The sequence below is a fragment of the Electrophorus electricus genome, chromosome 20, assembly GCF_041902795.1.
Source record: "Electrophorus electricus isolate QZ-2024a chromosome 20, ASM4190279v1, whole genome shotgun sequence".
Lineage (NCBI taxonomy): Eukaryota > Metazoa > Chordata > Actinopteri > Gymnotiformes > Gymnotidae > Electrophorus > Electrophorus electricus.
Genome location: NC_137516.1, coordinates 17,698,438 through 17,725,000, shown reverse-complemented (window position 1 = coordinate 17,725,000; position 26,563 = coordinate 17,698,438). Strand labels below are relative to the sequence as shown.

The window sequence follows — 26,563 nt, the reverse complement described above, 5'->3', positions numbered from 1 at the left end:
GCTACGGACAGAACCTCAGCCTGAACTTCCGCGTGGAGCGACGGGACACGCGCCTCTCGGCCGAGGATGTGGTGCTGGAGGGCGCGGGTCTCCGCGTTGCCGTACCACTCATCGCCCAGGGAAACGCCTATCCCACAGAGCAAATGCAGACCTTTGTGTTCAGGTAGGCTGACTTGGGGGTCAGGGCTGGGGAGATCTACGGTTGCTAGGTGACGCATCGCGTTCCGTCAGTGTTTCGGCCTAGTCGTCTTTAATCTGGAGAAAAGAGAAAAATACCGATGTTGTTTCAACAGGCTGCATCATACTGCTGATTATCCCTGGAGACCCAATCTGGAGCATGCGGAGTTCCAGAAGCTTCTGCACAATCTCACCTCCATCAAGATCCGCGGTACCTACAGCGAGAGAAGTATGTTCCTGAGCTTCACACATTCTGTTTGGATTGCAGAAGAACTCAGAAACTTGTTAGAACCTACCACAACCGTGTTTATACAGAATACATTGAGAACTACACTGCAAAAACAATGATCTCCCAGCCAGGGAGCTCATCTTTGGTCTGGTTTGAAGATCTATTAGTTCTCATTTAGAGACTGCTGTAAGAATATATAAGATTATTCAACTCATTTCAAGATGGTCTTTTCACTTGTTTTAAGTAAATAAATGACTAATAAAGTGAAATTATCTGACTATATTGGCAGATATTTTTTAACTATTTATGTTGAAACAAGAACATCTCTGCTACTCTGGTAGCTATATTACATCTGCTAAAAACTGAGATTCTGATTACCGCTGGGTTATTAGTTGAGCAGTCCTGACCTCACAGACTTGATGACTGAGCTGTATGTGTTGGTGTCCAGGTGCGGGTTATTTAGACAATGTTTCACTGGTGAGCGCTCGCCGTGGCCCCGGCGTTCCAGCGCACTGGGTGGAGAAGTGCGTGTGTCCGCAGGGCTACCTGGGCCAGCACTGCGGCCAGTGTGCGGCCGGCTACCGGAGGAGCAAACCCACGCTGGGCCTCTTCAGCCCCTGTGAGTCGTGCAACTGCAATGGTCACAGCGACACCTGCGACTCCATGACAGGTGAGTCACGTGCACGCACCTCCCATGTCTGCGGAGGGTCCCGTTAGTGCCAGGTAACATGCCCACGGGAACATGCTGGTAAGTTTGGTGGCACAGTCGGAGCTGTGAGGGGAAAAAGATGTGTCCACCCACTGGAAGGGTGAGACGGGAATTGTATGTTATATATGAATGTGCCCCCTGGTGGTGATGCTTTTCTCTCGTTACAGGAAAGTGTGACTGCCAGCACAACACAGCTGGCATGAGCTGTGAGAGGTGTAAGGATGGTTTCTATGGCGACGCTACAGTAGGGTCACCAACAGACTGTCAGGAGTGTCCGTGCCCTGCAGCAGCCTCCTGTGCGATTGTTCCCAGAACCAAAGAGGTGGTGTGCACTAACTGCCCCACGGGCACCACAGGTACACACAGCACGCACTAACTGCCCCACGAGCACCACAGGAACACACACCACGCACTAACTGCCCCAAGGGCACCACAGGTACACACACCACGCACTAACTGCCCCACGGGCACCACAGGTACACACACCACGCACTAACTGCCCCACGGGCACCACAGGTACACACACCACGCACTAACTGCCCCACGGGCACCACAGGAACACACCCCCTGCACATCTTTGTTTGCCCATGTGTGAGAATCTTACAAGGCCATTTGACTTCACAGGCTGCAATATGGAAAATATCTGGCTTTGCTGTTATTGTGTTTATTGTTCAAATTGATTCTAATGTTTAATGTGGTTAATTTAATGAGTTCCCGTGTTTAGTGTTTTACGATGCCAGAGTGCAAATTAACATTAGCTGACGGCCAAATGTGAGTAAAATTTGGATTTGGCAGAGATGAGCCCATGGTAGCACTGGTCTGGCTGGTATTGCTTCTGGAGTGTAAGCTGAAGCAGCACAGAGTGGAGCGTCATGGCCAGCAAAAGCTCTAGCAGCTGCTGTTTTTTCACTGACTAATTGTGTCCGAGCGGAGTTTCACGGTGCGCGCTCTTCCCCGCCAGGTAAGCGCTGTGAGCTGTGTGATGACGGCTTCTTCGGTGACCCGTTGGGCACGACCGGGACAGCCAGAGCTTGCCGAGCCTGCAAGTGCAGCGACAACATCGACCCCAACGCCGTCGGCAACTGCGACCGGGAGACGGGCGAGTGCCTCAAATGCATCTATAACACAGACGGCTTCTTCTGTGACCGCTGTAAAGAGGGGTTTTACGGCCACGCCCTGGCTGCCAGCCCAGCTGACAAATGCAAAGGTGAGTATAGAGAGGGTGCATTGAGTGACGGTCGTGCGTTCGTAGTGCTGCAGTTTACACTTTCTGTTCCTGCGTCTAGCCTGTTCGTGCTCCCCGTACGGCACGGTGGACAGACAGACGACCTGCATGCAGGTGACGGGTCAGTGCCAGTGTTTACCCCACGTCATTGACCGAGACTGCAGTGCCTGTGAGCCCGGCTTCTACAACCTGCGGAGCAGCCAGGGATGCGAACGGTAACCCTCCTCCACCCTTCGCCCTCCACCCGTTCCCACCGGCTCGCCGCATCCGTGCTGAGAGCGCGACAGAGATGCCTGTTCTGACGCGACTTTGAAATGATTGGCTTTCAGGTGCAACTGCAACCCTATCGGCTCGACCAACGGCCAGTGTGACATCGGGAGTGGACAGTGCGAATGTCAGCCTGGGGTCGTAGGTCAACACTGTGATCGCTGCGAGGTCAACTTCTTCAGCTTCAGCTCTTCTGGCTGCAAACGTAAGACTCTGTTCTCATCTTACATGCCCACACTGTTAGTCATGTGACCTGCAAGTGTGAGTTCAAGGTGGAGAAACCCATGTTTGTTTATGACCCCTGTTACCCCCCCCGTAGCCTGTGACTGTGATCCGGAGGGCTCGCAGAACGCTCAGTGCAGAGAGGACGGGCGATGCGAGTGCCGTCCCGGGTTTGTGGGGGCACGCTGTGACATGTGTGAGGAAAACTACTTCTACAACCGCTCAACCCCTGGATGTCAACAGTGCCCCACCTGCTACAGCCTCGTGAGGGACAAGGTACGTCCCTGCTCCACCACCCAGCACTGAACTGGGTGCTGGAGGTACTGGAACCAGGTCCGCGTGACTGCCCTGGCAGTCCGGCGTGTGGCCTGCTTTGGTTTTCAGTGAGAACATATGTACAGGGCCAGGGCTCGAGAGGAGAATGTATTGTAAACATGGCATTGCACATCATCTGTGAGCACTCCAGTAGGATGAGAAGATGCTGCATCACACTGGCCCTTAATTTACATGCTGAAAAACCAGAAAGGGGGGGTTTACTTTGGGAGTAAAGTGGGGGGGCGGGGTTTACTTATACTTAAGTAAATATCAAGCACCTTGTTGCCTTCTTTCAACTTATTGACCCCTGTAACCACGTCATAATGAAATGGAGTCAATGCCCAATCACAGACTGGAGGAACTTTGTGAGCGCGTGTAAGGCTGCAAAGATGGGCCATCTTGTGCCCTCTAATGGACTAGTTACTAAACCACAGCCCCCAGATTCCATCACAGACTGTGTCTGTGCAGCGATTCTGTTGTGCTTTGGAATGACTGCTGATTGAAATGCTAGGAAGTACAGTCTTCTGTAGACAAGCAGTGAGGTATTTAACATTGTTTCGTCACGCGGATCTTACAGTGGAATGCAACACGGGTATAGTGTTTCTTCAGAACCAAATTCCCACACACGGTTTCTCAGTGAAGAGATTGTGTAACATTGGGACAACGTAATGAAGGGGTCACTTTTCATTTTGGTAAATTTTTCCTTATGTCACAGTGGCTGGAATAGATTCCTGTCCAGATGACTCATGTTTACAGTGTAGTAGATGCTTGTAATGGGAGAAGAAGAAAATCCGTGTGCACAGCAGCAAAATAAGAGTCTTATTTCCTCTTCACGTTGTCTAGGTGAACCAACAAAGGCAGAAACTTCATGACCTGCAGAGCCTGATTGACAACCTGGGCAGCAAGGATACAGTGACTGACCAAGACTTCGAGGACCGCCTCAAAGAGGCGGAGAAAGCAATTATGGACCTGCTGATGGAGGCTCAGGCAAGCAAAGGTAGACCTCGCCTTACTTAACGACATTCATCTACAGCTTTTCACGTGATCTATTACGATAATCCAGCTACTTCCATAAAACAGATGATCTTGTTAAATATGCAAGTCTTAGTTACTCCTTATTCCTTGTTATTCCACAGATGCAGACAAGGGTCTCCTGGAGCGTCTCAAGAGCATCAACACCACGCTGATGACCCAGTGGGATCGCCTGCAGAACATTAGGAACACCGTGGACAACACCGGCACACTGGCCGACAAAGCTCGCAGTAGGGTCCGTGACACTGAGAGACTCATCGACCGGGCCAGAGAGGAACTGGACAAGGCCAAAGACGCCATCAGCAAAGTGGTGAGTCGTCGACACGGCCAAGCACGTCTCCGTTTAAGACTGGGGGTGGGGGCAAGCACGGTTTGTCTACAGCTGATAGGTTTCGGCATGTTGTGAGAAATAACACGTGAGATTTACAGTCCTCTGATATAAGGCAGCTGAGCATGAAAGAAAACGTTTCTCACCTTTCAGGATATCAAAACTCCCACGACCACTGGAGACCCCAGCAACATGACCCTGCTGGCTGAGGAGGCACGCAGTCTGGCAGAGAAGTAAGAATGAGATCAGTACTGTGCTAGTAATGGACCAAGACCTTCTTATTATGAAACTATCTCACCTTTTGGTTCCCTCCTTAGGCATAAGATGGAGGCTGACCAGATTGAGAAGATTGCAAAAGATGCCAACGACACTTCCACCAAGGCCTACAACTTACTGAAGAAAACTCTAGATGGCGAGAATAAGATCAGCAATGACATTGACGAACTCAACAAGAAGTATGCGTGATTAGGACAGTGCTGCTAGCCTGAAAACTGGTCCTCCGCCATGGGGCATTTAAATGAACCTGCTCTGTGTTCGCAGATACAATGAGACCAAAGAGCTGGCGAAGAACCTAGAGAAACAAGCCAGTAAAGTTCACAATGAGGCAGAGGAGGCAGGAACCAAAGCAATGAAGATCTATGCCAACTTCACCAGCCTGCCGCCCTTCGACGTTAAATCCCTGGAGGTAAGAAGGGCATTATTTTGGATGACAGCATCCCGTGCAAGTGTCTGTTTCACACACTCGGGAACTCTTGTGTTGTTAGGACGAAGCCAATAAGATTAAGAAGGAAGCGTCAGACTTGGATAAACTGATTGATAAGACTGAGAAGGAGTACAACGATCTACGTGAGGACCTGAGGGCCAAGGAGAACGAGGTCCGGAAGCTTCTAGAGAAGGGCAAGACTGAGCAGCAGGTACCGAGCGCATCTTTCTCTCAGCCCCGGAAGGGGCCGAGGCCGCAACCGGCCTCTCTGCCTCTCGTGGGACGCATGCGTTCACCCATAAACTAAACCAGAACCACCTGTTTCCCTTTAAAACATTTTACATTTTAAAAAGATTTAACATTTTTTACCCAGAATTATAATTGAAACCAACAAAATAGAGCCCATTCAGATCTTTTTAGTTTGGTAAATAATCGCACAGCTTTGGTAAAGACAGCCATTGGGCTTTGGCACTGACGTCCGCTCCTTTCTGATTTTCTCCCACCCAGACGGCAGATCAGTTGCTGGCGCGTGCGGACGCAGCTAAGGCGCTGGCCGAGGAGGCAGCAAAGAGGGGCGTGTCCACGTACGTGGAGGCCCAGGAAATCCTCGCCAACCTTCGAGGTAAGAGTTTAAAGCGTCCGCCTCTCTGACGGGACGGTGAGTTGTGTCCATCCGAGAGCGTTCCTACCCCGCGTGGCCTCGCTGTGAGCTCACGCCCTGCACGTGTCTCGCTGCAGATTTCGACCAGAGGGTGAACGACAACAAGACCGCAGCCGAGGAGGCCATGAAGCGCATCCCGCTGATCAACGCCACGATCAACGAGGCCAACGAGAAGACTCGGCAGGCGGAGGCGTCGCTAGGCAACGCGGTGGCCGACGCCAAAGAGGCCAAAGGCAAGGCCGAGGTGGCCGAGAAGATCGCCAGCGATGTCCAGAAGGTACGTCCTCCTCCTGACCCTCGTGTGCACCTCCTGCCGCAGGAGATGTGGGTGGGCCGTCAGTGAACAAGTGCCAACCTCTTCTGTGTCGTCCCGGGCAGAATTCTGCTAAATCCAAGGAGGACGCGGACAAAGCATTTGAGGACACGATGAAACTGGATGAGGAAGTAACCAACATGATGAAACAACTGAGTGCCGCAGAGAATGAGCTGGGAAAGAAGACCGAGGAGGCCAACCAGGACATGATGATGGCCAGCATGGTGAGCAGAGGCCGAAGAAAAGCCGCAGGCCCAAGTTTTTAATCACCTAGTGTGAATTCTAGATGCGCACACAGTCTGCGCGACTTTTATACTCCTGTTTTGCCATTTAATAAACACATGATTTTAAAATGATGAAAAACAAAGTGATATCCTGTGATATTCGGTACTCAACTACTAATCAGAAGGTTGCCAGGTTAAGCCCCACCATCACCAGGTTGCCACTGTTGTGCCCCTGAACAAGACCCTTAACCCTCAGTTACTTAGTCATAACTGTAAGTCGCTTTGGATAAAAGTGTCAGCTAAAATGCTGTAAATTTGAACTGATTCTATTGGAAGGTTAAATGTTTCCTACTGATCATATTCTCCTTCACAGGCATCTGAAGGTGCAAAGAAAGCAGAGGAAAATGCCCGGAAGGCCAAAGATGCTGTCCGCACCGTGCTGAGTGCGATCAACGATCTCCTCGGCCAGCTCGGTGAGCGCAGAGTCCAGTGACGTGCCGGGGGTTTTTGTTTTGGTTCTGAAACTCACCCTGATCCTCTATCCGTCCTCTCAGGCAACATTGACAAGGTGGATCTGAGCAAGCTAGACCAGATCGACAGCTCTCTGAAGCAGGCCAAGGACAAGATGGCAGGCAGCAACCTGGACAAGAAGCTGAAGGAGCTCAACGAAATGGCCAAGAGCCAGGAGGACATGATCAGTGGCTACGACCAGCAGATCAGAGAGATCCGCAAGGACATCGACAACCTCAACGACATCAAGAAAACCCTGCCGGACGGCTGCTTCAACACACCGTCCCTGGAGCGGCCCTAAGTTGGCCTTGCTCCTCCCCCTGTGCCTCTGCTCCTCCCACCAGACCACGCCCCTTCGCTCCTCAGTTTGTTCACCTCCCTCTGTGCCACACATCCAACACTCGGGGCAAGATGCTACCTTGTACCAAAACAGCCTTTGTCTTCATTTCACATTTCTTCTTGTTTTTTGTTTGCTTGTTTTTTTTTTTGTTGTTTGGATTTTGTTTTCTTTATAGTTTAGCTTTGTTTTTATTTCAGTGAACAAAGCCACATCTTTCAAGCCGTTTTTCTGTGATTTGCACGATAAAGAACGTGAAAGCAGCTCTCTCTCTCTCTCTCTCTCTCTCTCTCTCTCTCTCTCTCTCTCCTCCGAACACACAGCGTTGCCTCAGCACCAAGATAACTCTTAGCTAGTGTGTGAGGAGGAAGGCTGTCAGAGGTGTCTTCTCAAGCTGAACATGAGCCCACATGATGCACCGCCTCTGGTGGTCCGCTAGTCTTTCTGCTCTGCTTCCGTGCCCTGAATCCGCACCCCACTGGTCTCGGTGCCCTGAGTCTCTTCCCCACCCCACTGGTCTCAGAGTCTCAGGCCAGAGTCTGCCCCCCACCTGATGCTTCATCACTGCCTACGGGGGCGGTCAGGGGGGTTGCATTGTAGATTTTAAGATATTGACCGACAGCCTCTACAAATTTTAAAAAAGTTTTGTTTTGTTTTTTTGGTTTTTTTTTTTATAAAAACCAGTGGTTCAGAAAGCGGACAGTGAAGGAATCATCATGGCTGTGTCTTTTGTAACCTTCCTCTGCTCTCTCACAAAGTTACAGTGATGGCTGGCCGTGTGGAGAGAGAGCCAGCAGACACACTACAGTACAGTATTCAGCTCCACTCCTGTCACATGACCACGCACGGTGATGCACCAGGGGTGTCCAGCAAGGCCATCTTCATGTCCAGTTCTTTTGTATAACTCAGTGAAACGGCATGGTCTGTACGCATTTCATGTACTTATTTTAACACTAAGGTTTGTCTGTTTGTTTGGGTCACGTTGCTGCTTACGTAAAGGTGTACTGCAGATTACATTACCGTTTTCTTTCCCCCCCACCCCCAGGCAAAAATTCAACACTATGCAACTTTGTACATTTGCGTAGCGAGACTTTTATCTGATACACTGGTGCTAATAATTATTTCAAATGTTATATTTTTGTGTGAATGTCTTTTTTATTATTATTATATAGACTGAGGATTTGTTATTTGTGTAAATATATGCTTAAATGTTTCAGGAACGGCTGGTTTTAAAACCCAACCAGCCTCCTCAAAGTCACATCTGAAACCTCCAGCTCCATAATATATAAATATATATGAGCAGTCATGTGTAATGTGCTTGCTTGTATACATGCCTCAGTTTTGTCGCTTCTTAGCTCAGCCATTTATTTTAATTGTGTAATTTTAATTTCAGTGGGTGGTAAATAAAACAACACATAAGGCTTTTATGAGAAGAACTCTCCACTGACACTTAACCCGACTGTCCAAAACAGTCCAAGTGACGTATCTAACATTTCAGAAAATGTATTTTTCCAGAGTGTTTGCTATAGGTATGAGACCGATCAGATGCCGTATTGCTAGTTGACCTCTGATGAGGTCTTGTGCCTTAACATTTAGATGCAGTCCATAATTTACAATTTGCCTGGATTACCACCCTGTTCCTTGCACATAATCTGAGATTTTTTGGTGAACGTGTTTTTGAAGTCGTTAGCAGGGAAAGTAAGGCGTCTTTACCACAACATTTGTTCCTCTCTGTCTGTTTCTCGGTCTGGTTCTTCTGTTGGAATTTTCGAGTTTACCCCATTTCCATAACTTTTCAATCAGTGTCTGGCTCAGATGCCTTTGAATTGACCACTTGTCGTGATGTATTATGTCTGGTGATGAGGGATTTAACTGTGGAATCTTGTCACCAAAACATTTCAGTTAGCGCTCCCCCACTGCTCACCGTACCACTGGGGACAGACGTGCAACATGTACACAATTATGTATAAAACAGTATTTTTAATTTATAATGAATCAAGTATTTTTAATATGTATTTTTATGATGTGTGTGAATGTGTGTGTGTGTGTGTGTGTGTGTGTTGCACAGTCTTTTACGTTGGTTTTGGAGAGTATATGGGTTTTACGATGGCTGCCTTCCTCTGTTCATTAGCAAGGCACTCTTCACAAACACTACAAAGGACCTGAGAAACTCCGTCTTGTTTCCTGTTTGCCTGTAAATCCAATTGTAACGTTTCAATAATAAACAGTGGTTATTACAGGACATCATAACGTGTGGTTATGCTCATCATTTGAATAATAAGGTGTTTATTACAGAACCTCGTAACATAGGGTTAGTCATTTAAAAGCATAATTACTCTTTCACTCATTTTTGATGGTCTAGAAAATATTGATTAACATTTTAGAAACCAGACCTTATATAAGTGTGAATACGCAACAGAACAGTATGAACAGAGTACAAAAGAAGCAGGAAACAAATACACAGACCATTAAGCACAAAGGACAGAGACAATCCCCCAGGCCAGGAATCACTGCTGTGTAACAGCTGGGTGTGGGATTGAGTGTTGCAGCAGGCTTGAATGGGTGAGTGTAACAGCAGAGGGTGGGTGGGATGAGTGTCTGTAACAGCGGGGGGTAGCAGTGTGTATAGCAGCAGACACTGCAGAAGGAGACGATGAAGATGAAGATGTATGAGCACAAAGCCAGGGATGCCGGGACCTGTTACCTTACGTCTGTTAACAAAGAAGGTGGTCGCTCTGGATGTTGGTTAATCAAGGCCTGCAACACAAGAGAACTTCCATGTAATGTGTGCATATTATTGGTAGTGAAGGCTTATACCACTGATTGGGTGCATGTTGGTTTGAGGACAGTCCTGAGACAGCCCCTGGAACTTGTGTTCCTGCCGAGAATCAGTTGTCAATAAGAAAAAATTATGTTGAGATATCTGTAAGTAATGTGTGATTCAACACTGTGGAGATGACTGGATCAAACCTACCAATGGACTAGATTTATTCTGAAGTTAGTAACACGCATCACAAGTGCGATCATTGTGCCATTTCTGGCCTTAGCAGACTACCACTGTGATTTCCCTAAACCATTTACATAGATTAAAAAAGAGGCTTTCTTTAAAATGTTGTGAGTCATTCTGTACTAAAAGCCTACATAAAGATGTCTTTGTTTAAATTCCCATTAAAATGATATGAATTATTGAGATTGAATAAAATCACGAGCTTGACCGTATGTTGACTGTTAAAACCTACTTTGTTAAGCACTGTTTTTTCCGCCTGATTCTGATCTTCTCAAATCTTGATTAAATGTTCTAATACATTTTAGTCAAGAAATTCATTTTCCATGTGTTTTTTAGTTCTCTTCAACATATATTTCACGATTTACTACTTATTCCAAGCAGGCAGGCAGGTTGTTTCCTGTGTAAATATTTCTTTCACTGTTTGAACTCAAGAATCCTACAGGTTAAATCATGTTTGGCTCCACTCACCAGCATTCAAAGACAAGTCCAAATCTCATTCTTCACTCTCTTGCCCTTCTGCTGTTTTCAAGAAGTGTGTGTGTGTGCATGCATGTCTATGCGTGTGTGTCTGAATGTGTGTAGGGTGTGGTATTGACCGGATACCAAAATGTAGACAGGGTGTGACTTGCGACGCTCCGTAAGCGTATTGTTCTGTATACCTATACGGTGATCACATGGTGTGTGTGTGTGTGTGTGCATGAGTACAACTTCAGGTGGGGCTTGGTGTGTGAACAGAACAAGGTGTGGCAGTGATGAGTGTGCATATTTGAGTGTGGTTAAAACCCTCTGACTCAGCCTCCATTTCGAGCCCTTTGTCGGGGCGACACTCAGGGCGTGACTCCGTACACACAGTTCTGGAATCACTGCCTCAAGGGGCTGGATTTTTCTGGATGTTTCTTTTTATTTTTTAAACTGGAATTCATGGCTGCAGGGTTTGGCTTTATTCATACTAGTTGGCCGTCAGCCAGCATCTCCCTGATGACTCTGGGAGAGGCAATACCACCGACACACAACAGTAGCCATGTTACATAATCCAAGGCCCCCAGTACACTCTATATATGGAAATAGATGTTACTACTTTCCTTTTGTGTTAAACAATTTTAATGATATTTAATATTTGCTCAGTCTGTTGCTAGACAGAAGTGCAACTCGTGCAGTGAGGAAATGGTTCAGTGCAAATATTAGACATTCAGTATCTGTACATTCGCTGAACTGTTCCTGATGTTCAGAATATTAAAGTAATGAACTGTCTTGAAAAAGCCCGATGCCATCTACAGACCAGAGGTGCTTGGCCATTTCATTACGTTCTCATTTCTTGTACTCTTTTCAGTGTAGATGTTTGCTTGTGATGTTTGTGTCTTGTTCCTCGCTGTTCTTCTGAATGTGTTTCAGTACAAAGGCAGAAGGTTCAGTCCTGCTGTGGATCATCTAGTGAGTCCTTATATCCTTGTACAGTACACTGGGTCAAACTGCTTACCGCAGGGACAGCTAAACAGCCCCATGTGTGTGTTACATCAAGTTATACCCTGTTACAGCTGGTAACAGTTCAGGTTATTGTTTTCATCAGCGGATAGCTTTGTTATGTTGTGATGTCATATCTATGGTCTTGAGCATTTGTAGGCAGTTATTGGGTGACAAAGTCTGGATCGACTACACTTGAATTTACCAAAAAAATGTAACGAATTTATATCGAAAACAAAAGGTAATGACTGTAAAAGGTAACTGATTTCTCATGTACTAACAGTCAGGTTATTAACTTATCAAAGTAGCAAGAACTGGGTGTACAAAACTATTCAGGTATACAAAGTGTCAGTAATTAGGTCCAAATCACTGAGGTTGAGTGGATAAGTGGTGTAAGAGCACCGTGCCGCAAAGCAGCACCTCCAGTGGTGGTCTTTTGGTTGTCTAAAGACCTGTGCAGTGATGCATTTCCTGTCGGGCACGCTCGCGCTGAATCAGCCCTGTCTGAAACGACAGGCGCGAGCCCGCGCGCGGACCACAGTGAAGGGCTTTTTAAACGCGCTCTCCGGGGATCCGCGAGCAGAACGATCTGAACGGATCTGTCGCCACGCGGAGAGCTCATTAACCGAGACGCGCTTTGGACTTTGCGCTTCCGAGACATGAAGAACATCTGGATCTTACTGTGCGCGGTTTGCGTCTGCCAGCCCGTTCCAGCGCATCAACGTAAGTGCGCTTTGCGCTGAACCGCTTGTTGGTCGCACATCTGGGAGGATGGTGTTTTTAAAACGTGTTGTGATGTTGTGTACCTGCTAAAGCAGGACTTTTGGGCTGCGGGTTTGGCGTGCGTTGGTGGACTGGAAATAATGCCGACATTTCTTTCAGATTTCTAGCTGTTAGTTAAAACCCTGGGAAGCAAAGTCTTGGTTAATAAAGACCTGAGATACGTGGTTGAATGTTCTCCCAGACCTCTTGCTTCAACTTCTAAGGGGTTTAATAAATGGGTTGATATTTACTTAACAAGTTTAATCATGGGAGATGCCAGAGTTATTGCTCTTTCGAAATGTATACTGTTTATTTAAGAACTTAAGCTTAGTTTGAAATTAGTTGGATTTTGTCTTTGCTGTTATCATTTAACCGATTCCCTTTTCATATGCCAGACGATGAGGTGATGGAATTGTTTTCTAATTTGAATACTTCTGCGTTTTTTTGTTTTTTTTAAAAAATGTCATATCTGACAGGACTGCCACATTTTTGACTGATTAAAAGCATCATCTTCTTCTGCTCTCGTACATCTTATAATCAAAGTTTTTGATTCCTTATATAGCTAAGCAGTCATACGAAAGTATAAAGTGAACCGTTGCCATTTGTTCTGCGCAAGTATTATTGTCTCTGAGTTGCCACAGAGATCACAAAACAGCTGTCTGTCTACCATCTGCTACCTTTGCCAACCAACCTGTGAGAAAGTGAATCATTGCAGTGTGAGTTCATTAGTAAGAACAGTGTTTCATCTGCCCTGAGGGCAGGAATCCCGCATATAATCATGTCTGTTGTGCTGGCTGGATCAGACTTGTGGTGAAGGGCCTGCAAAAGACATGTCTTTTCCACTGAGTCAGTCTACTGAGTATAGTAGAGGTGTGCTCAGGTGGAAGCAGCTGTGGTTATCTTGAAGTACCTGGCTGTCCTTGAAGTACCTGTGCGTCCTGTATTCGTTTTCTCTTCCCTTAATGAGCTGCTTGTGGATTTTGACTGGTTCTGTGGCATTATCTGTTTCTGGAAGAAGGCAGGAGCTCGCCGTGGGGTGTGGTTTAGCATTGCCTTGGCAGTTATGTGCACAAGATTAAAGATTGATTTGTTGGCAGTTTTGACTGCTATTATAATCTGCACTCACAAGCAGAGCTCTCTGAAAGACTTTGTGCACCACCTGCGTCTTTGAGAGTAACCGACATCATTTATTTCATTGAGAGTAGGATTCAGTCTTGGTTCACTTCACATTATGCATTCATTTCACTTTGCCTCACCTTCTTACCAACAAAGGCTTTGTTTTCTTGCAGCGCCTGATAGTTGTGTGTGCAATGGGAAGGCTCTGTACTGTGTGAGAGACTCGCTGGGGTTACGCTGTGAGAAATGCCAAGAGAACACTGAAGGCAGGCATTGTGAGAGCTGCAAAGAGGGTTTCTACCACCAGAGGGCAGGAGAGCTCTGCCTACCCTGCTCCTGCAACACTGCAGGTAAGTGTGTACGGAGGAAGAGGTGTCCTTGTAGAAGAAGCCGCACAGTTGTTTGGAGCTGACAAAAATAACATTTTCTGCCACATTTCACTTGTCATTTCTGTTTGATATCCTGCTATTGAATTTATTAAGAATGAAAATATGGGTCACGGTTAAATCTCTATTTATAAATGAGCTATTTTTATGGAGTTAAAAAATCTTATAGAATTTAAATTTACTACCGTCATGTTCACTTTGTGATCAGTGTGGCTGTAAGATGTGAAATTAGTAGGTTCCATTAAGTAGTCCCTTTGAAATTGCTCAAATCTTCCACATTTATATGTACCACATCCAGAGCATCTTAAAATTCCAAGCATCTTACAGAGGTAGGCAGATGTAGTGTTAGGAGTCTTGCCCAAGGACACTTATTGGTATAGAGCTCTTGCACACATGGGGTTTGAACCCCTGTCCCCTACTGAAGAAGTAGCTGTGAACTGTCTCTATGATTTTGTTTAGAATCTGAAGGCCCAGGCTGTAACAGTGAGGGGCAGTGTGTGTGTAAGCAGGGTGTGCAGGGGTCCAGGTGTGACCTCTGTGCCAACGGGGCTCCAGTCACCTCCCAAGGCTGTAGACAGCCTAGGTGAGCAACCAGACACACACACACACACACACATACACACATACACACACACACACACACACACACACACACACACACACACACACACACACACACACACACAAACACACATACACATTTACTTCTGCAGTCCTGGGGTCCTCTGGAGTAAAGCACTCCATGTTGGAACTCAATGTGCTTGACTGAACAAATGTTTGTTTTTTTTATGTCTTCAGGCAAACAACTTGTTTATGTTATGGACATTCAAAAGAGTGCTCTCCAGCTCAAGGCTACTCGATTCACAACATCACCTCAACCTTTGATCGAGGTGAGTCAGACAGGAAATTTTTTTATGTGAATGAAATTGCATGACTAGCCATTAGTGAATAAGACGTTTATTTTCCATGAATCATCAGGGACGGATGGGTGGCGGACTATCACTGCTCAGAGGGTGAACCCATCCAAGGTGCAGTTTCGCTGGTCCCCCACGCATGGTGACGTTGAGGTCATCTCTAAAGACGTGCTGCCGGTTTACCTGTCTGCTCCAGGTTAGAGCTGGCCCGAAGCCTCCAGTTCCTGTCTGCTGTAGTTAGTCACTCCTACCAAAAATACCTGAGCAAATGTCTGAAGCCTTTTATAGAAACTTTGCAGGAAGAAATGTCTGAGTGTTTCCGTCCATGTCGCACTCAGCTGTGTTCCTGGGGAACCAGGCTCTGAGCTACGGCCAGAAGCTCTCTTTCTCCCTCCGTCTGGACAGAGGCGTCCGCCACCCCTCTACCTCAGACGTGATGTTGGAGGGGAATGGTCTGACAGTTTCTGCGTCACTGGGAGACCTCAGGACTGTCATACCTTGTGGAAGGAAAATCACCTACACATTCAGGTGTGTATCAGTACTCGTATGTCCACAGTGGGCCGCTTTATTCGGCATTTGAATTTCCTTTTTTATAAAATATATATTACTGCTCCATGTTTTATGCTAAATGTGTTTTTTAGTATGCCTGCTGCATAGACATTCCTGAAGTAGTGTTCCAGTCATGCACTACCATCAATGCCACTGTCATGTAGTGCTGAATCTGCATTTACTCAATAGAACATAAGCAGAGAAAATATCTGGGTCTGCTGGAAGCACTATTCAAAAACCCCGTCAGGTGCACGAAACCCGACCTGTCAGCTGCAGTGTTGGGTGACTGGGACTTTTAAATCACATGTAAAGAAACAGGCTTCAGCACTGTCGGTAGAAGGGAGAAGACTTAGAACTCTGATGGCTCGCGGATGAGAAAGCATTTCATAGCCGGCACAGTTTTAGAATGAAAACGTGAGACCTTTGTCTTACACGAGAGCCTCGATAATCTTACACAACCGATAAAAGGGATTTCTTTTCTAATCCTTATCATAACACCTGTAATAAACTGACTACAAACCAAAATCACCTCCCACCTTTTCTAGGCTGGATGAACAACCTGGCGGCAGATGGAAGCCTCACCTTTCTGCTGAAGAATTTCAGACGCTGCTGAGCAACCTCACAGCCATCAAGATCCGGGCCACATTCGGAGAAGACGGTGAGTGTGACAGCTCAAGGCAAAGGGCAGAGTTGGTGTCCGTACCTCCCCCTACAGGAGTGAATTTTCCAGAATTTGTTGCAAGAAAAACTGAGCCGACCTTCAGTTGTAAATAAAAAACACCAAACCTTTTAGAAAACACAATAAACCTGTCCCTGAGTCAGTTGCAAGACTTAAGACAGATCCAGAAGATCTGCCTTCCTCTGGGTCTCAGAGAAACAGTTTCCCTGGTCATGTGTCAGGAGAGAGAAATTGTACAGAAATGTAATATGTAATGTGCACCCACCTCAACGAGCTCCGTTCTGACTAAGGTGGAAATCTTAAATGGAGAGGCATGGTTAGTTTTTCTAAATCCAACTGTTTTGTCTTGTCCATATTTTGAACTTAGGACGTGGTTATTTGGATAACGTCACTCTGGTTTCGGCTCGGGTGGGCTCTGGCGCCCCTGCAGGTTGGGTGAAGAAGTGCCGCTGTCCAGTGGGTTACCAAGGCCAGTTTTGTGAGCACTGTGCTGCAGGTTACAAGAGACGCTTCCCTGACCAGGGTCCCAGAAGCCCATGTGAGTCTTGTACATGTCGGGGAGGAAACTGTGATCCTGAAACAGGTTAGTCTGCTCTGCAAACCTTCTGAAACCATTAGCATTTCAGAAAATTTGCTTTGACACATTTTAATGCATAGCAAGTGTTCTGAAAGTCCAGTTGGATACATTTTTGTTGTGTTTGTATATTTATTAACAACAATATTTTTGCATTAATTCATGGCATTAATTCCTTTCACATACTTGAGTTCAATGCCTTATATGTCCTTTATGCCTTATAATGCCAAATAATGCTCTATATGCATTATATGCCCTATAATGCCCTATATACACTATGTGGCACAGTGTTCTTATGGGCCTGACTGGAGCTCAGAGTTTTCTATCCTGTTGTCTGGACTGCACACTGAGTTCTTTCTGTGCACTCTTTCCAGGAGACTGCTACTCGGCTGATGAGACACCTGCCAGCCAGCCTTGCTCAGCTGGTTTCTACAGTGACCCCTGGCACCCCCGTGCCTGCCTGAGGTGCCCATGTGCACTGGGCTCTTCCTGCTCGGTGGCCCCTGGCATGCTGGATGTGAGGTGTAGCTGCCCACCTGGGGCCACAGGTGAGTCCTGAGCATCTGTGCTAGACTGCGGCATGGGCCAAATGATGTCACGCCTCTGGCAGACTGCATGACTCCAGCGCTACATAGCACTCCTGTGCATGCATGATGGAAAGATCTGGAAGCGTGTGCATTAATGAAATGCAGTAATAACGACCCGCTCGTTTTTCTTTGTTTATAATAGGTTCCCGCTGCCAGCACTGTGACAACGGTTTCTATGGCGACCCCCTGGGAGAGCACGGCATGGCACGACCGTGCCAGCGCTGCCAGTGTAACGGGCACCTGGACCCCGTTGCCAGGGGCAACTGCGACAGCCTCACGGGAGAGTGTCTGAAGTGTCTGGACAACACCACAGGCCCCAGATGCGAGAAATGCGTGGAGGGATTCCATCGCCACAGACCCACAGATGTGTGCCAGGGTAACCGAGAGCCCCACTGAGACCTCAATCTGGCTTCACACGAGGCGCCAGAACCACATCCTGGCAGTGCCAGACTTGCTGGTCCTGACGAGACCCCCCCTGTTCCTCGTCTCTTCCTGCAGCTTGTAGGTGTGACCCACAGGGTTCTGTGTCCAGCTCATGCAGTCCCAAAGGCCAGTGCCGCTGTAAGGAGGGTTTCCACGGGAACAAGTGTGAAAGAGAAGCATGCCCCTCCTGCTTCAATCCCATTAAGAGCCAGGTGGGCTGACCTGTGATTCAGAATGAATTCAGATTAAGACACATTCAGGTTAAAACACATAGCTCAACATGCTGAAAGTGCTTACAGCCTGTCTAAAACATTAGTCTAAAACACAGGTCTAACACATCGGTGTAAAACGTTGGTCTAATACATTAGTGTAAAACACATTACAGGAATCTAACATATTACAGCAATCATAATCATTATTATTAATATTATTGTTATTATTATTATCATTGTTATTATTATTATTTTGTTTACATTTTTGTTTACATTTTATGTTATTACATTATTCTTATAGTGACGCTTATAGTGAGAATTATTAGTAATAAGTTTTTTATGCTGCTAAAAATGAGTTGCTACTTTAACTCTAAAAACACATATTTTACACGTGAGCAGGAGAATCAGTCGTACCAAACATGCTACTCCACGTGGTCTCCTGCTTAGCCATGTTAACAGTGTTTGTGTACGTCCATCATTAAAGTATCTGTGTGCGCTGGAATGGTACGGTACCAAACGGAGGAGCCAGTGACAGAGAGAGGGGACAGTTGCCGGGAGACCAGTGGAGATCAGCGAGAGATCAAACCTCTGCCTGCCGCTTGTTGATCTGTGTCGGTCTCAGTGACATGAGCCCTGGCTTGGTCTAGCCACTCACTCGGAGCCATCGTGGGCCTGAGGAATTAGTTTCATATCTGATGGCTGATGGATGTAAGAGCAGTACAACGGCCATATAAGTCCTTTCAGGCTGTGACTTATAAGCAAAATCGCATTTAGACTCCTAGGAAGTGAAGTTAAAGGTCAAAACAGAAGTAAAGTTCCAATGTTTTACTGTCACATAAAACAGCCCCTTTTAGAAACTCTAGCTGATGAAAATGGATTTAAACTTTGGGCTGAAAGCCAGCTGGAGAGCGGTTTTTGTGAGGGACTGGAGTTTTTGGTGGAGAGTGCCGTCATGGCAGAGTGCTGAGATGCTTGTCTGGATGTGTGGGTGGAGTAGATGTGGCATCAGTCCCGAGATCAGCGTGCGGCATTGACCCTCAACAGCAAAAGAATCTCCTTCCCCTGCACTCCAGAGCTGACATCATATCTAACCCCTCAGAAAGCAGTTTAAGTAAAACAAAATAGCAACACAAAAGCGCATAATCATGAAAAAAAGATTGTGTTTTTGACTGTGTGTTATTGCTGTTGTGTTATGGGCAGATTGAGAAGTATACACAGAAACTCAAGGAACTGGAGGCTCTTTTCAACAGTGTGGGGAGAGGAGAGGTTCACGTCACCGTGGCTGTGGAGACTGCCATTCACACTGCAGAGGAAATGGTGCAATCCCTGAAGAACAAGGCTGACGCTCTCACTGGTAATGCACGCCCTCAGTCTCTGTTTTCAGCTCCAGAACTGGAGGACTGGGGACAGTGCACTGTTTGGGGTTTTCCATGCTCTAATGCATATGAGTCATATCCTCATCTGGATATCGAGTCCTTCATGTTTTGAATCAAGTCTGTCAGATTATACTGTAGTGCAGGTAATCAGTTCCTCTGCAGTTCAAGTGGATTACACTACAGTTGAGGTGATGGATTGCTTTGTTAGTTTTTGTCCTGCATGTATGAGGGTTTACTATACTTAAAATAAAGAAACAGTGAAATCTTCTGTGTACCATTTGGCATCATGCAGTTTGATTAAAGTTTTTCCTAAACCATTTCTGAATGTATCTACCCAGATAGATATTCACAGCTCTGTCTCCTAAATCACTCTTACTGAATGATGCTGTCTACTGACTGAATGGTGTGGTGTACTGACTGAAACATGCATCCCTTTGTATGTGCCCCCTAGACGCGGAGGCAAGACTTCAGGACAAACTGTTAGCTATCGGCAGCTCTCAGCAGCAGGAGGACGGGAACCTCCAGGAGGCTTCCAGGACTGTGAAGAACATCATCCAGCAGGACCAGAAGCAAAAGGAAGAAGTGGCTGATATCCAGAATCTCATCAGTAATATTAGAAAGAAGCTGCAAAAGGCTAAGCAGGACATCAGTGAAGTCGTGAGTATTTCCTATTATTAGAATCAGCTTTCTTTTATTGATCTGTTGATCTAGATCAACATTCCTCTGACTTTTCTTTGGATCAAGTTCCAACTCTCATCAAGACAAAGCATCCAGGTACCACCATCACCCAGAGGTCACAAATATCCCATTTGACCAACTTGAGCACAGGCATAGACATTAGACACTGGACTTACACACTCTCTTTTTATGAGAGTATGTTTAATATCAAGTGCCACAGAACTGCCAGCTTGACTAAGGCTGTGCGATTCTCCTCCGTGCGTCTGTCAGAGCTAGCAGCCATACTCTTATGTGTAAATCACAACACCACAGAGTTGACATATACACCCAATACCAGATTTGCAGGGTAATAGTGTAATTTCATTATTGTTGATAATTTAGACGTGATTGGATGCTTAAATTCTCTTTCACTAACGAAGCTATTGGAAAAAAAAGCTTTCTTATGGCAGAGGATAAACTGGTGTTTTGATGACAGTTTACATACAGAGGAAACACGATTAGCTAGGTTTAGCCTTTTTTTTTTTCAGTGCATGTAGCAAATTAGCCAGGGGTGCTCAGCATACAGGTGGTGTGTGTGGCACTGATCTCCATTAGAAAACGGCCTATGGAGAGGGAGGAAGGAAAATCAGACGTGTGAATGTCTACTGAATTCTCTACTGAATCCTCTTTCAGGAGTTCCCCTTAAGCGATGCAGAGGCTGGCACCAGCACGATAGCCAGTTTGGTTCAGAAAGCTGCAGATCTTGCTGACAAGTGAGTGAAGCTTCTTTATTATTCTTTATTATGACGTGAGTATGAACAGTGTGCATGTAAATGTCCGTACAATTCTACCCTTTTGTACTTTAGCACATATGGATACACATTGCCTGGCCAAAAAAAGGTCACACACTCTAATATTTTGTTGCATTGCCTTTAGCTTTGATTACGGCCCGTGTTCGCTGTGGCATCATTTCCACAAGCTTCTGCAATGTCACAACATTTATTTCTGTCCGGAGTTGCATTAACTTTTCCCCAAGATCTTGTATTGATAATGGGAGATTTGGACCACTGCGCAAAGTCTTCTCCAGAACACCCCAAAGATTCTCAATGGGGTTCATGTCTGGAATCTGTGGTGGCCAATCCATGTGTGAAAATGATGTCTCATGCTCCCTGAACCACTCTTTCACAATTTGAGCCCGATAAATCCTGGCATTGTCATCTTGGAATATGCCCACGCCATCAGGGAAGAAAAAATCCATTGATGGAATAACATGGTCGTTCAGTATATTCAGATAGTCATTCTTTGGGCACATAATGTTGCTGAACCTAGACCTGACCAACTGCAGATCATAGCACTGCCCCCACAGGCTTGTACAGTAAGCACTAGGCATGATGGGTGCATCACTTCAGCCGCCTCTCTTCTTACCCTGATGCACCCATCACTCTGGAACAGGGTAAATCTGGACTCATCAGACCACATGAGCTTCTTCCATTGCTCCAGAGTCCAATCTTTATGCTCCCTAGCAAACTGAAGCCATTTTTGCCGGTTAGTTTCACTGACAAGTGGTTTTCTTAAGGCTACACAGCTGTTTAGTCCCAATCCCTTGAGTTCCCGTCGCACTGTGTGTGTGCAAATGCTCTTACTTTCACTATTAAACATGTCTGAGTTCTACTGTTGTTTTTCCATGATTTGATTTCACCACAGGTTTAAGTGATCACCAATCATGATCATTCAAGTATTTTTTCCGACCACATTCCTTCCTCGAAGATGATGTTTCCCCACTGTCCTTCCATGTTTTAATAATACGTTGGACAGTTCTTAACCAAATTTTAGTAGTTTCAGCAATCTCCTTAGATGTTTTCTCTGCTTGATGCATGCCAATAATTTGACCCTTCTGAAACAGATTAACATCTTTTCCATGACCACAGGATGTGTCTTTCGACATGGTTCTTAAACAAAGGAGAAGCTACTCACTGCATCAGTTCGGGTTAAATAACTTGTTGCCAGCTGAAACATAATCACCCATGCAGTAATTATCCAATGGGAGGCTCTTACCTGTTTGCTTAGTTACATCCAGGCAGTGTAGCTTCCTTCTTTTTCTGCCCTTAGAATGTGTAAATATTTTGTAAAAACACTGCCAGAGTGTAAGGAGTAAGCACTTAGCTTTTCACTCATCTTACTCTTTTGTAAGTGTGATGTGAAAATAAAATTAATTTCAGATTCAATCTTTATAAGTAGTGAGACAGTGCTGCATGTAGTAGAATTATCTATTTTACCTGATAGCATATGTATATAACAACTTATTAGAACTCTGTTCTAAAAAATAGAACTGTGAACTGTGTTCTTAAAAATACATAATATTTTATGTACATAACTTTTGATAGACCCTTTTATTTCAGTACATTAGTGACATCTGGATGTGTGCAGCTGACTTCAGGCTGGTCTTCCTTCCAGGCACCAGGGAGAGGCAGCAGCCGTGGAGCTCACGGCAAGGAATGCCGTCCTGCAGGCAGAGAATGCCTTGGCACGCATGCGCTCCGTCGTCACCGGGGAAAACCAAGTCCGAGAACAGCTTAACGACCTCAAAAGCCAGTGAGTGGATCTGCACAGATACCTGACCTACACCATGTGTGCAGTCCATGTTACATCTGCAGATACCACAAAGATATTTCGTGTGTGATCTGCAGAATATTTGTGTGGATGCAACACAGATATGCTGTGTCCAGTCCACGTTAAATCTGTGTGGATATGACATGGATATACTGTGTGCGAACTGCATTAGATCTGTGAGGATTTGACACAGATTCAGGCAATGCCAAAAGCTTATTGATGTTGTGGCAGGTATGAGCGAGATGTGGCCCTGGTGGAGGCCATGCAGAAGCAGGCAGCTCGCCTGAGCACTGAGGCTGGGATGGAGAGTCGTGTGTCGGAGGATGCTCTGAACCAGATCTCTGACCTGGAGAACAACCTTCCCAAGGCTCCCAAGGTGCCGAGCAACAAGTGACCGATTCGTGTTTGTTTTGATCCGAGGTGCAGTTCGTACAGTATGTACTTGGACGCAGTGCATAACTGGATCCATTTTTGTACTGTGCTTTAATGTTTTTTGAGTGTTTGCTGATGGTTGATGTGTTTGTTGATGGTTGTTACAAAAATGGCATGTTTGTTATCATATGTACAGCTTTGATATGACAGCTACAGAACAATAGAGCTCTGAAATGAAATATTGCAAATAAGAGCATGAGTCAGCTTGAGTCAGCAGAAATGTGAGAATCAGCAACATCACATTAATGGGAGATGGAGGAATCTGGAGGAGTTGACTCTGTGTGTGTGTGTGTGTATGTGTGTGAGAGTGTGTATGTGTGTGAGAGTGTGTGTGTGTGAGAGAGAGAGAGAGAGAGAGAGAGTGTGTGTGTGTGTGTGTGTGTGTGTGTGTGTGTGTGTGTGTGTGTGTGTGTGTGTGTGTGTGTGTGAGTGTGTGAGAGAGAGAGAGAGAGAGAGAGAGAGAGAGAGAGAGAGAGAGAGAGAGAGAGAGAGAGAGAGAGCATGTGCTATTGTTGTGTTAATTTTGTCAAAATAGGTGTTTGTCAGAATACTTACCCAGTTGTCTCTCTACAGAAGGCTATTTCTGGCTTGGTTGCCACACTGGATGGCCTGAAGGATTTACTAGCAAGTGAGGAAACCAGTTATCAGAAACTACAGAAGGGCCTTCTGGCGGATCAAAGAGAAGCAGAGGACTTAATGAATGAGATTAAAACTGCTCAGCAGGTAAAGAAATTAAGCACAATTTAACCCCACATAAGGACTTAATCCAGGGATAAAACTGTGCCCAATTACATGTGTATTGTGCTGTTTGTAAGGCCCAGGACAAGCTGCTGCACAGGGCCAATGCCATCCAGGCTGAGGCAGAGAAGTCACTACAGATTTTCAGCCAGCTGGACAATGTGGACCAGGCACTGGACAAACTCAGAGGTCAGCACACAGTCTGGTTTAGAGGTCAACACACAGTCTGGTTCAGAGGTCTGCACACAGTCTGGTTCAGAGGTCCGCACACAATCTGATTTAGAGGTCAGCACACAGTCTGATGTAGAGTTCAACACGGTCTGGTTCAGAGGTCCGCACACAGTCTGTTTTAGAGGTCAGCAAATAGTCTGATTTAGAGTTCAACATGGTCTGGTTTAGAGGTCAGCACACAGTCTGGTTCAGAGGTCCAAACACAGTCTCGTTTAGCGGTCAACACACAGTGTGGTTCAGAGGTCAGCACACAGTCTGGTTCATAGGTTAGAGGTCAGCACACAGTCTGGGTCAGAAGTCACCAGACATTATTATTATGATCCTTACCATTTCCATTAGTAGTAGTAGTTGTAGGAGTAATAACAAAAATAGCATTAGTAGTATTAATAGTGTAGAACTGCTGTTGTTGCTGCTGTCTAGGATTTGAAGGGCAGATCAGTAGAAGTAAGACTTTGGCTGATGAGGCACTTAGAAAGCTGCCCATCATCAATGCCACCATCCAGCAAGCCACGGCCAACAATGACAAGACGCAGGTGGTTCTGGACCAGCTCAGCAGCTACAGTGATACTCTGGATGCCCTTGACAAACTAAATGGCACCCTGGCCAAAGTGGAGGTAAGAGAAACTCATGTTTGGATTTCAAGCTGTTTCCTTAGCAACTGGAGATTTATAAGTCTAACTCTGTAGCCCCCCCCCGCATTAGTTGGCTAATGTAATCGTCTAAATAAAAAAATACAAGCCCAATTTTCATTAGCACATACGTAGAAGAGCACTGGCTTGGAAGTAAAGCTTCAAAAGATCTGGAAAGTTCTTGGGAGATTGGTCATTTCTGTTTTCTTTTTTGCCCTCTGGATTGACGTGTCACTGGAAAATATCTGCTGACTCATTCTGGAACTGAGCAGAGAGACACAAACTCAAACTGTGTATGAGTTCAAGTGCCTCTCTGTGTGTGTCTCCTCAGAAAATGTCTGCTTCCCTTGCACCCTCCTCGGATGTTCTGAAAACAGCCACCAAACTGCGGGGAGGTTTGGAAGGACTGAAGACCAAGGCAGACTCCACCATGAACCAGCTGACCAAAGAGAAAAAGAATGCAGAGAGAGAGCAAACGTTGGCTGGCGAGGTAGGACCAGAGATGTGGTTATGCGAAACCCCACATCACACGCTAACAGGTTCTCAAACAAGTTTTTTTTTTTTTTCAGGTTAATCAGGAGGCTAATGAAGTATTCAACAAAGCAAAGGATGCCAAAGATGCTGTCGGAGCCACTTTAAAGACTGTTAATGACCTTCTGGGTTTGCTTGGTGAGTCTGGAAACCCACTTGATGACCAACCTTATTGCAAAGTTTGGACTGTGAGATTTGTTCATGTGTTTTTCACCAGTTCTCAGTGAGTTTACTTACTGAAATGACATCTTTCTCACAATTTCTGCTCAAGTTTCCATATTTATTAAAGGGACCATTGTCTATTCTACAGTGAAATGTATCAACAAACATTAAATCAATGTAGAATGCAAAGAGATTAGTTTTAGGTTTTAGGTCAAGGTGGCATTTCAAACCATTTCAAGACTACTCACTTCCCTTTAATCTAAAGTATGGAGAGGTTAAAAGTATACAGGAGTACTGAGTTTTACATTTTAACCGCATTGCGTGACATAATTTGACCTGGAATCGTTGTGGTCTTTGCCCAGGAACACCGGACAGTGTGGATGAGAAGAGGATGTCAGATCTGGAGAGAGCTGTGGTGGAGAGCCGCAGCCGCATAGAGCAGGACTTGAAGCCGAGGCTACGGGAGTTGACGGACAGAGAAGTCCAGCAGAGATCCGCCATCACGCGCATGCTCAGTGACATCGACACCATCCTGGAGGACATAGCCAACCTGGAGGACATTCGCAGGAACATTCCAGATGGCTGCTACAACACAGCACCCATCGAAAGACCTTAGGGGCTAGGGCTAGGGGCTAGGGTTAGGGGCTAGGTTAGGGGCTAGGGTTAGGGGCTAGGGTTAGGGGCTAGGGTTAGGGGCTAGGGTTAGGGGCTAGGGTTAGGGGCTAGGTTAGGGGCTAGGTTAGGGGCTAGGGTTAGGGGCTAGGGGCTAGGTTAGGGGCTAGGGTTAGGGGCTAGGGGCTAGGTTAGGGGCTAGGGCTAGGGGCTAGGGGCTAGGGTTAGGGGCTAGGGTTAGGGTTACACATAGGGTTAGGAGCGGATTAGGGGGCACCACTGCTGATGAACCTGAGTCTAGAGCAGCACTTTCACTTGCTCAGGTTTGTCACCTATGACCCAAGGTCACACAAACTCTATCACCACTTTAGATTTAATAAGAGACCTTTCACAGCACTTTTGTATGCTTGTGGTATGCGAGGCTGTGAGCAAGGGGCTGAACAAAAAAATCTTTGTCTTCCTTTGTGATAAAAGATGACTGTGACATGTAAGGTTAGCAATCCAGGAGCTATTGTTTGAGAACCAAAGACATTTTTTACATGAACAATGAAAGTCATGTTGGATAATTAATCATATAATGTTGAAAATCATTTAAACCTTCAGTATTTATTTTGTGTTATTATAAAACAAGTCTGGTGCTAAGAAATAAAAAAATGCAACTAA

The 26,563-nt window shown here is 45.9% G+C and overlaps 2 protein-coding genes across 3 annotated transcripts in view; both read left to right on the top strand.

Annotated features, from left to right (window-relative positions):
- lamc1 (laminin, gamma 1) overlaps nt 1-9,502 on the top strand; it is a 45,641-nt gene extending 36,139 nt beyond the window's left edge. Inside the window, exons 10-28 of the mRNA XM_027011351.3 lie at nt 1-163; nt 294-406; nt 855-1,076; nt 1,283-1,471; nt 2,077-2,322; nt 2,402-2,555; nt 2,670-2,812; nt 2,927-3,105; nt 3,988-4,141; nt 4,281-4,486; nt 4,658-4,737; nt 4,822-4,959; nt 5,045-5,189; nt 5,269-5,418; nt 5,715-5,829; nt 5,946-6,145; nt 6,247-6,405; nt 6,779-6,878; nt 6,960-9,502. The exon at nt 1-163 is cut by the window's left edge and continues 27 nt beyond it. Of these exons, the coding sequence (XP_026867152.2) occupies nt 1-163; nt 294-406; nt 855-1,076; nt 1,283-1,471; nt 2,077-2,322; nt 2,402-2,555; nt 2,670-2,812; nt 2,927-3,105; nt 3,988-4,141; nt 4,281-4,486; nt 4,658-4,737; nt 4,822-4,959; nt 5,045-5,189; nt 5,269-5,418; nt 5,715-5,829; nt 5,946-6,145; nt 6,247-6,405; nt 6,779-6,878; nt 6,960-7,216 (3,113 nt within the window). The 3' untranslated portion in view covers nt 7,217-9,502. The remainder of the gene's footprint in view (nt 164-293; nt 407-854; nt 1,077-1,282; nt 1,472-2,076; nt 2,323-2,401; nt 2,556-2,669; nt 2,813-2,926; nt 3,106-3,987; nt 4,142-4,280; nt 4,487-4,657; nt 4,738-4,821; nt 4,960-5,044; nt 5,190-5,268; nt 5,419-5,714; nt 5,830-5,945; nt 6,146-6,246; nt 6,406-6,778; nt 6,879-6,959) is intronic.
- Nucleotides 9,503-12,243: 2,741 nt separating this feature from the next.
- lamc2 (laminin, gamma 2) lies at nt 12,244-26,563 on the top strand. 2 transcript variants are annotated; one of them, XM_027011370.3, is made up of 22 exons: nt 12,250-12,443; nt 13,772-13,948; nt 14,444-14,567; nt 14,783-14,874; nt 14,963-15,094; nt 15,237-15,426; nt 15,993-16,105; nt 16,494-16,709; nt 17,075-17,248; nt 17,430-17,663; nt 17,786-17,922; nt 19,123-19,276; nt 19,750-19,955; nt 20,649-20,728; nt 22,410-22,547; nt 22,797-22,941; nt 23,571-23,720; nt 23,813-23,924; nt 24,387-24,580; nt 24,927-25,085; nt 25,165-25,264; nt 25,651-26,563. In XM_027011370.3, the coding sequence occupies exons 1-22, from the start codon at nt 12,380-12,382 to the stop codon at nt 25,902-25,904; spliced, it is 3,345 nt and encodes a 1,114-aa protein (XP_026867171.3). In that variant the 5' UTR covers nt 12,250-12,379; the 3' UTR covers nt 25,905-26,563. The 2 variants fall into 2 exon arrangements, 1 of the variants encoding a protein (XP_026867171.3); XR_014118785.1 differs by lacking the exon at nt 24,387-24,580 and having other exon boundaries at nt 12,244-12,443; nt 25,651-25,689.